This window comes from Sceloporus occidentalis, unplaced genomic scaffold (genome assembly GCF_023333645.1).
Source record: "Sceloporus occidentalis isolate IW3139 unplaced genomic scaffold, rSceOcc1.0.p SCAF_3, whole genome shotgun sequence".
Taxonomy (NCBI): domain Eukaryota; kingdom Metazoa; phylum Chordata; class Lepidosauria; order Squamata; family Phrynosomatidae; genus Sceloporus; species Sceloporus occidentalis.
The window spans coordinates 44,161,130-44,171,368 of NW_028316983.1; the positions used below are offsets into that span (position 1 = coordinate 44,161,130).

General features: G+C 41.9%; 1 protein-coding gene across 1 annotated transcript in view; it reads left to right on the plus strand.

Moving 5' to 3' along the window:
- LOC149315844 (adenosine receptor A1-like) overlaps window positions 1-3,109 on the plus strand; it is a 78,698-nt gene extending 75,589 nt beyond the window's left edge. Inside the window, exon 3 of the mRNA XM_089518555.1 lies at window positions 2,179-3,109. Within this exon, the coding sequence (XP_089374681.1) occupies window positions 2,179-2,809 (631 nt within the window). The 3' untranslated portion in view covers window positions 2,810-3,109. The remainder of the gene's footprint in view (window positions 1-2,178) is intronic.
- The last annotated feature ends 7,130 nt before the right edge of the window (window positions 3,110-10,239 follow it).

Consider the following 10,239-nt stretch of genomic DNA (forward strand, 5'->3'; position numbering starts at 1 on the left):
GTTCAGCAGAAATGCTTGATTTCATCCAGGTGTCTCTGGGGGTGTTCCCATTCGCCTATAAAGTGGATCATGATGTGAATTTAGGGGGTATCGTTTCCACTCAAGCCCGAATTAGATCTGCATTGCCCCTGAATCATTCCCATAGAGATTCGAATCTGAATTGGATTATCTTGAATAATTCGAATTATATGCCTATAAACCAGTTTTAAAAAACAGTAGGTTTTAAAGTGAATTATTTTTGCTCCGATTCGAGGTATCTGAACGGGAACAACAAGGGTGTCTGATTTGGGAACCTGGAGATGGGAGGAGCAGCGCTCAAGGGGCTGGCCTGGGGGTGTCACCCTCTTTGTTCTCTTTCTGTATCACCAGCGCCATTTTCTTCCATTCACATAGCCTTTTCCCCGGTGGATTGCAACCTCCCCTCTGCTCCACATTCATAGACCGATGTGTGAGGAGAGCCATTGAACACCATTTTTAACTATTCTTTTTTCACCTCTGCCTGAGTGCCTGAGCAGCAGATGGGCTTTGCAGTACATGCCTGCTTGATCGCCCCCCAGACAGCCCAGGGAACATTGGGGGAGGCAAAGGGATTTGGGGGAATGGAGGCTCCTTCCAGAGGAACTATGGGAAGACACAGGAGAGCCTGGATGCCCAGGGATCTGTGGGGAGGATCGAGCCTTCTCTTCTCTCTTCCCCAAAGAGTCTCTCCCCACTGAACCCTGCTGCCTCCTCCTCCTTGATCCGATTTGCCAAGCCTGAGCTTTGGATACATAGTCTCTACCCACTGAAGCCTGCTGCCTTCTCCTCCTTGATCCGATTTAGCAAACACACACGCATGCACACTATTTAGATAGATAGATAGATAGATAGATAGATAGATAGATAGATAGATGCCTGTGTGTGTGTGTGTATATATTTCTAAAGTAAATTATAAAGTAACAACTTTTTTAATTTACGGGAAAAAACTATCATTGGCTGCCCCCCCCCCAAAAAAAAACCCAAGACTTGTGACATCTGAAGCCTAGGCGCTTGATTGACAGCTTGCGGACACAAATGGGAACGGGGAGCAAGTTAATCCGCTTTAAAATAAAGTGATTTAAAATAAATGGGAATGAAAACAGGGTCTAAATGAATCGAGGTAATTTGCCCCTTTTCGTAATGGAAACGATGGAAAAAATTCAAATTATTCCCGGAACATAATCCGAATCAGAATTGCGCCAATATAATCTGTTTTATCTGCCAAGTGGGCAGACTTGCCTAATAGATGACAATCCCTGTGTTTTCATCTGATTTGTCTGTTACCTTGGTGCCTGGTATAATCCAATTATTTTGAAAAATGCAGTTGCATTTGGCACTGATGAAGGGGATTGTTTTGGAGAAATCTCCCCTATAAACCTTTCTCTTTGGGTAGCTCCAGAGGAGGCTCTTATCCTGTAATTGGTGTAAATATGGGGTCTTACAGGGATCCTGACCCTCCCATGTTTTCCCATTTTCCCTTCCTTTCCTTTCCTTTTGTCTTTGCCTTATCAGAAAAATCCATTACAGAAGAAAACATGGAATAGGTGCTCAACATATTTTAACTGGTAGCATTATGAATCTTCTCTCTAGAAGTACACTTTGGCCTGATTTTTTTTATAGTCCCAACTTAAGTATACACATTGAATAAATAGATTTTATGTAAGTATTGATTTACAGTTCAATAACTGATTCATTGAGTCTGCTCAGTAAAGACAATAGACTTTTGTCTTGTGTTTTGCTACAAACATAAGAAGAATTTATTAAATCTATTTTTCCATGTTGCCTCTGGCTTGCAGTGGCTCTAAAAAGGTCTCAGGTAAAAGGGGGATTCTCCAGTTACCTGATTTAAAAACAAAACAAAACCTGAAAGACTGAATAATAGGCCCTTTTGCAAAACATGGTTCATCTGAGGAAATAGACACAAGTCTACGAAAGTTCATGCTATCCACCTCCTTCTTTCAGTTAGTTTCAAAGGTGCTAAAAGATCCCTTTGCATAAAGATTTTCCAAACTAACATGGCTTTTTCTTTGAATGGTGCAGAAAGTGGGTTCTACCACCAAACCATGGGCTTTCTTCATATATTGTGAAAACCAAATTGAAATGTAACTTTTCTTGTTGCCTATAACACTTCAGTGTATGTTGTATTTCTTCTTTCCACAGCTACAAGAGTGTGGTGACACCCAGACGTGCCGGGGCAGCTATTGCTTGCTGCTGGTTGGTTTCCTTCCTCGTAGGGCTGACCCCTATGTTTGGCTGGAACAATCTGAGCAAGATGAGGAAGGCTCAGAACTACAGTCAGTCGGAATTCACCGTCAGTTGCCAGTTTGAGAATGTCATCAGCATGGAGTACATGGTCTACTTCAACTTCTTCATTTGGGTGTTGCCTCCATTACTGCTTATGCTTGTCATCTATCTGGAGGTCTTCAATATTATCCGCAAGCAGCTTAACAAAAAGGTTGCCTCCAGCTCAACAGACCCAGAGAAGTATTATGGGAAGGAGCTGCATATCGCCAAATCTCTTGCCTTGGTTCTCTTCTTGTTTGCTGTGAGCTGGCTACCTCTGCACACTCGTAACTGCGTCAGCTTCTTCTGCCCCTCGTGCAAGACACCTAGCATCCTCACCTACATTGCTATATTTCTGACGCATGGGAACTCAGCCATGAACCCCATTGTTTATGCATTTAGGATTAAAAAATTCAGGACCACATTCCTACAAATCTGGAACCAGTATTTTTACTGCAAAGTAGACAAGAACATGAACAACATTGATAACACTGACATTGCCATCTAGGAGTTAACCAGGGTCGGGCTGGCCTGCAGCCTTCATGCCATATACAAAGGTTTATAAACATCCCTTGCATTGTCCAAATGGCTTAGTTGGCTTCATCTTCATTGTATGCAATACCTGCTCCTGGGCAGAGCAGGCAAAGCCCAGAGCCAGTCAAGGGCATTATTTATTACTATGAGTAATATTCATCTTACCATTTCATATTCTAGGAGCTCTCACTCCTTTTTTTAAAAAGTGACCGTTATATGTATGCCTTCAAAGGGGATTATACCAACCAGAAGCTGTGACAAATCTTTCATTCCAATAAAGGGGAAATGCATCTCTGTGGTTTTCTTTGGGGTTATTCAGACAGTGAAAATAATCTGGGATAAATCTGAGTTGAATCTTCATTGTTCACATGCATCCAAATGCGCTCAATTAAGTCTTTTGGGTGGCTGCCAAAAAACCCACTTAATTTGGGATAATCGATATCATCCCTCTCCCCCCCCCCCACCCCTGGGTTTTTTCCCCCAAAAGATTCTCATCATCAGCAGGGTGAATACTGATGCCAGTAGACCTGAGATAAAACTGTGCATGCTCGGCTGCATCTCAGGAAAGAGAATGTGAAACCAGAGAGGCGAGAGAGGGACACACACACACATACACAGTCACACTGAGGAGCTATCCCAGTACTTATAAGTGTTACCAATGTTTTCAGGATGATGACAGAGGGGCCGGGGATGCTCAGTGCTACCTCCTTTGAGTTCCACCTTTCCCTTTGACTCCTATCTCTTGGGTTGGGAGCAGGGTGACCAGATGTCCCTCTTTTCCAGGATTTGTCTGCCATTTCAGGCTTCTTGCCAGGGCTAAGAAGCATGGATTTTTCCCCCTCCAGTGAGGGGAGAGAAGGACTCTCCCTCTCTCTTTTCCCCCTCTCCCCACTGTCTTTTGGTAGCCAGCAGCTCCAGGGATACTTGGCTGGGGACAGTTTGGCACAGGGGTTGTCAGCACCCTTGCAGGGGGAGACATAGGGCTGGCAAGCACATGTGAGCAACAGAACATGGAGAGATGCGAAGAGATTCAGTTCCAGTGAAAAAATATTGTGAATATCAAATCTGTAATGTATGAGTTGGCTTATTTGCATCCTCTCTCTCTCTCTCTCTCTCTCTCTCTCTCTCTCTCTCACACACACACACACACACACACACACACAGTCATCTGAATGACCCCAAGGTTTACTCTTCAGCTTTCACTGTACAGTTGCTGGCTATAGGCCTTTCAAATCAGGCACAAGAGAAACAAGGGCGGGGGAGGAAAGTGAGACAGGGAGAGAAACTCGATGCACATGATATGAAACCAGGATTTCCAGGCCCGTAGCTAGGCCTTTAGCGGACACTGGGACAGAAAGTAGGGCTCGGTAGGGCAGAGCATTCACACACTCCCGAGTCCTACCATGCACGATGGACGCCATCTTTGCGCACCGCCATTTGGGACCACCTTTGGCTGGAGGCCCCAGGGTGGTGCCTGGTTGCCCCAGCCTAGCTATGGGCCCGAGGATTTCAATTTAATTATTCTTTTGGGGAAGGAGGACTATTTGCCAATGAGAATTTCTGTGCGTAAGATAGCAGGAGCAATCACTGGACCTTACCACATTGCCCCCTAAGACGTGATGAAAAGGCGTGATGAAAGGGAGCAGGATGAGAACACAATGGGTGCTATCACCCATTCTATCGCACAGCAGAACAACGATGCTCCCACCAGAAGTTCCTGTTGCATTCTGGATCTGTCCCAGAGGAAGCGCTTTTCAGGAACTGTTTAGAAGCATTGTGCAATGTGTGTATGAACCCTACTGAAATTAGTGAAGATGAATTATAAGGGTGGCTAAGCAGCAGGTTATTCTCTATATTTGTCCAAAGGGAATATTTTTATATCTTTGCAACAATTGTATTCAGCCATTTTAGCCATCCAGCTGCCAAATCCAAACCAGTTTTAATGACCTACTGGTGGATATAAATTATTTCTACAAAAAGAAAGAACAATAGTCACAAGTAGGTGAAAGTTGGCTTCTGTAGTGAAATGTTCCTTGCTGAAAATAGATGTCCCTGGTTTCAAAGCACGATTCAATCTTTCACTCTAGGCAGAATCTAATTGAGATAAGAAACACCTCCCTTCTTGTCCCTTATGGCAGTACTTGACATGCCCTGCTGTATCCCAGAAGGCAGGAGAAGCATGCATGAAAGAAACCAAGTAAATAGATTACAAGTAAATAAAAACGACCCTACTTGCACTCCCATCTCTGGAATTTACTACATAATAAGCCAACAGCTTGGAGAATCTTCAGGGACACTAGCATGCTATGTAACTGTAGGACAGTCTGGAGAATTAAGGGCCTTGAAGGTGAAAATAACTGGATGCTAGGACTTTATAAGCATGCATGAAATAGGGGCCCAATTAGAAAGCAATTTCATTCTGTACACATTTGGATGTTTTGCTGAAAGTGATCTTGCTTGAATACTATATGCATTCCAGCAGCACTATTCCCAATCACTCCTCCTATTCATTGTCCTGATTTAATGAATGCCTCTCCACAGGATTCCTGGGTATATGGCAGCACTTTCTCTTTCCCTCCCAGACACAGAAGCATTCCTGTCAAGGCAGCCACAAAGAAAAATTGCACTGAAATGAAGAAAGCCTTCATCAAAGGAATGGGCTCATGCCAACAAGCTGAAAATAGCTTAACAGCACAAATGGAGTACTGACACGTTTACATTTGCCAACAGTAAATCCACTGATTACTGCAAGTTAAGTGTCAATTTGGAAAAATGGGAAAGGATGCATCTGCTTAAATCAGCTAAGAGCATGAATTCCTGGGCTGGCTAGGGCCAGGCGAACCCTTGACTCTTCTTCTGTGCAAGCAGCTGGACTAAGGCAGAGGTTGGGAAAGCTATGTTTTGAACTAGAACTGGTGGAGGGTTTGTAGAAACTGCTGTCCAAAAATGAAAAACAAAAATCAACTAATGTTTCCAAGCTCTGGGAGAGGGAGGTACATTAATTTATCTGGCCTCTTTTTCTTACAGATAGATGGGAATTTGTAGAGGGGAGAGAGAGACATATGATAGTAGTTTACCAAGGTGGCCTCTGATGCCTCATCACCAAAAAGGAAGGCAAAGGAGGCCAACATGTGCAAGTATATACGTATTATATTTTGTTACATGTATAGGATGCTGTCTTTCTCAGCATAATAGAGCAGGTGAATGCTGTGGATTCAGTATTTTAAACTTTAAAGACATGATTGTGTTAGGGACGAAACAGATGGACCTGAAGGGGGAGCTTCAACCCACCCCTTTGAGAGCTGGAGTGGAGTCGTGGCAAACGCATGCCATGGCCCTGATCTAGTTATTTGCCGATTCAAAAAGACATGGCAAAATGCAGCTCCTTTTTGAGCTGGCAAAAAGGTGCCCTTTCTGCCATTGCGTGCAGCATCTTAACACCACATTGTGAAGCCAGGCCACATGTGGACAGGCGGGGGGCTTCCGGGCAGTGTCAAGGTGACTTTGGGGCATGCGTCATGCATACACCACACCCCCATGCCGCCTGCAAGGTAACCTTTAGTGCTGGTTTGTACCAGCCCTTAGTTTGAATCAGTATGCAAAGAATCCTAATTTTAGTAATGTTTTTGCAGACAAGCTGAATTCTTGTAAAATGTAGGTGAGGAAGTGCTGTAGTCGGGTAGACCTGTAACTGGTTGATGGACCAAACACAAAGAGTGCTCATAAAAACAATAGTTGTAGTGGTAGTAATAGTAACAACAACAACAATAACAATTTATTTATATCCTTCTTTCCCCCAAAAATTGGGACTCAAAGCAGCTCACAATTTTAAAGGGCAATACAATTATAAGCATATAAAAAGTGAGCATTAAAATAAAATTAAACTATTACAGTATTAAAACATATCACTCATTAAAAGAATAAGCTGTAATTAAAAAGATAAAAGCAATTTAAAACAGTACAGCTTCCCCAGCCTGTTCTTTAAAAATTTTATGTAAGGCCCCTCAGAAGAGACAGCCTAATTATCAAATGACTTGCATAAGCAAATAAACAATGGAAAACTTACTCACCACTGGTTCCTCTTAACATGAAGAGAAGTGACTGGTGGGGTGCCTCAGGCTTCTATCCTGGGCTTCATGTTGTTCAACACCTTCGTGAATGCCTTGGATGATGGAATTGAGCTCATGCTTTTCAAATTTGCTGATGACTCTAAATTAGGAGGGTTTGCTAATACCTCAGAAGACAAAATCAGGATTCAAAATTGACAGGTTGGAGAGCTGAGCCAAAACTGACAATATTAATTTCAAAAGGGATCAATTCTAAGTATATATTTAGGCAAGGGGGAAATGAAATATACCATGTCAGCTAGAAGAAATCTGATTTTCTTATCTAAGACCCAAGGATCTTAGTAGACTACAAGCTAAATGTGAGTAAACAGTGTGATGCAGCAGTTGTTGAAAGCTGTTGAAAAAGAAAAAGCCAATGCCATGCTACACTGTATCAACAGTAGTGCGCAGATCAAGAAAAGTCATAGTACCACTCTGCCCTGCTTTGGTCAAACCTCACTGAAATGCTAACCAATCCTGGGCATCACAATTCAAGAAGGATATTGGCAAGGTGGAACATAGCTTGGGAATGATGACCAAGATAATAACAAGTCTAGAAAGCAAACCCTAAGAAGTATGGTTTGAAGAGCTGTGTAGGTTTAGCTTGAAGAAAAGAACATTAAGAAGTGTCATATTGGCCATCTTTAAATATTCAAAGAGATGTAGAAGAGGAGGCATGTTTGTTTCTGTCATTCCAGAGACAAGGAAAGAAACCAATGGATTCAAATTACAAGAGAAGAGATTCCATCTAAACCAGGTTCACTAACACCTAAACAGAAATACGGTGATTTAAGTAGAATTCAATAATTAGACACATTACTTGAAATAAAAATACAATGCCATAGTGCAGAAGAATCATAGATTCTATGATTCTAAGACTATTATCAAGTGAAAATGTGTACTTGCTTTGTCTGTTATCAGGTGTTGTAGATGAGACTCTTCTCAGGGCTCTTGCTCTCCCTTCTAATAGCTCTTTATCTTTTATTCAAGCACCTTACGTTTGTCTCCCTATATCACTGGAAAGTTGTGTCAGCCTTTCTTCCAAATTTAAATAGCTCCGGGTACCCTGGCATGTCCACAAGCAGCATGTCCATAACAAAGTGTATGTGTACATGTGCATGCCTGTGCATGCATACATGTGTACATGCATGTATGTGTGGGATGTGTGTGCGATGAACAGCTTGAAATACTTATCCTATACTTGATCTGCATGAGAAATACATTGAAACCTTAGTAATGTATTCTAAAAATTTAGTATGCTTTATGCTTGGAAACTTTCTACATACTAGAAATAAAACACAATTTACAACCAGGTAAGCTGGCTTGGTACTTCTTAAACCTCTTGCATAATACACCAACTCTGAATCTTTTTTTTTTCTTTTTATTCTTTAAAAAAATAGCTACGTTAGTCTCTCGCAGCATAAAAAGGAGGAAGGGAGAAAAAAAGAAATATGGCAGCACTTTTAAGACTAATTGGTTTTTATTTTAGCATGGATTTTTGTGGATATAAACCCCTTCCTCAGATGCAGTATCATGTGGTACCAAGGCCTCAGGTACAAAGCATATTTATACATTTGATACCTTTCAGCATATGTGAGGTGCTATAAGATGACTGTTATTCTGCAGACATGAGAAGCAAACAAATGAAGAATGTTTTTGTGAGAGTGTGAAAGGCATTTTCTTGCCCCCACCTTCCCTGATCTCCTGTGGGCTTAAGGGGAAGAGGGGATGCTTATGATAGAAGGAGGGATGAAGATGGGAAGGCTGTACACACACACCCTGACACACAGGATGCGGGGGGGAGATAAGATGCTCACAAACACAGAGAGAGATGAAGAGATGAAAAAGGAAAGGGGCATTGTACAAAGATGCTTCTTTCTTTCTTTCTTTCTTTCTTTCTTTCTTTCTTTCTTTGCAAACATGAACACTTCTCTCTGCCCGTTTTGTTCTGGACAAGGAGTATTAAGACACTCTCTGTAATGAAGGGCATATCTCTTAGATGCAGGACCTTACTGGTGAGGCCTTTCTAATGCTCTAATTAACTTAAAGGAAAGCAGATGAGAAATTGCCACAGTGAGGTGCACAGAAAATACACCAGAAATAGATTAAAATGTAAGTAGCTCCATGCTAATACTGCCTGACAAATGACTGACACCCAACCAAGCAACATGATGTAGTGCAGGGGGGAAATAGAGGTCCTTTAAATACAGCTACAATTTTCGAACTGAAACAAGATGAGCTGTCACTCCCAACAATGCACAAACCCTTCCTGGCTTGAAGAGAAAACAAACCAAGCTCCAATCAGTGTGTGCAACAGAAATTACCAAAGCAATTCATTCAAAGCAAGAGGAACACAGGGCAGGAAAAGGTGTAACTACAGTACATGTCCAGCTATTTTAATTTTCAAGTGAGAGCATTGCTTTCTCTCCCTTGTTTAGCTACAGAAGATTAGAATGCTCCTACCTTCTCTGTTCTGGAGCTGTCTTTGAGAGATAGTGGAGTTTGGCATAGCTCTTCCAGAGACAAAAGGCAAAACATGAGGAATGAGATATAGTCAGAGAAATAGCTGGAGTTGAATCTCATGTGTTTATGTGTAGTGCACCTGATCTTGACTGGGGCCTTGTGTGCTTACTTGTAATTTTTTAAAAGAAGAAAATACTTTTCAGCTGCATACTCTTTTGCTGTTAATGGCCATCAAAGTCAATTTCCCTATGACAACCCTATGCATGAGAGATCTCCAAGTTATCCACAGACCTGTTCAGGTCCTGTAGACTCAGGGCTGTGGTTTCCTTGATTGAATCTGTCCATCTGGAATGCAGTCTTCCTCTTTTTCTACTGATTTCTACCTTGCCAAGCATGATTGTATTTTCTAGTGAGTCATATCTTCACGTGATATGGCAAAAATATGACAACATCAGTTTAATCATCTTGACTTCTAAGGATAGTTCTGATTTGATTTCCTCTAGGACTCAATAATTTGTCTTTTTTTGCAGTCCATGGTATCTACATACACCAGACATCCTTTATTTAAAGTCATTATTGGTTAACAGCTAGAATGGTATAGTGGTTTGAGTGCTAGATTATGACTCTAGGAGACCAGGGTTTGAATCTCTATTCGGCAATAGAAACCCACTGGGTGACCTTGAGCAAGTCATATTTTCCCTGACTCAGAGGCAAAGGCAATCTCCTCTTAACAAATCTTGCTAGGGCAACCCTATAATAGAGTCATAGGCCCGTTACAGATGGGCCTTTAAATACGGACACAGTCCGTACTAGGGTTAAAAAGGGGCGTCACTTC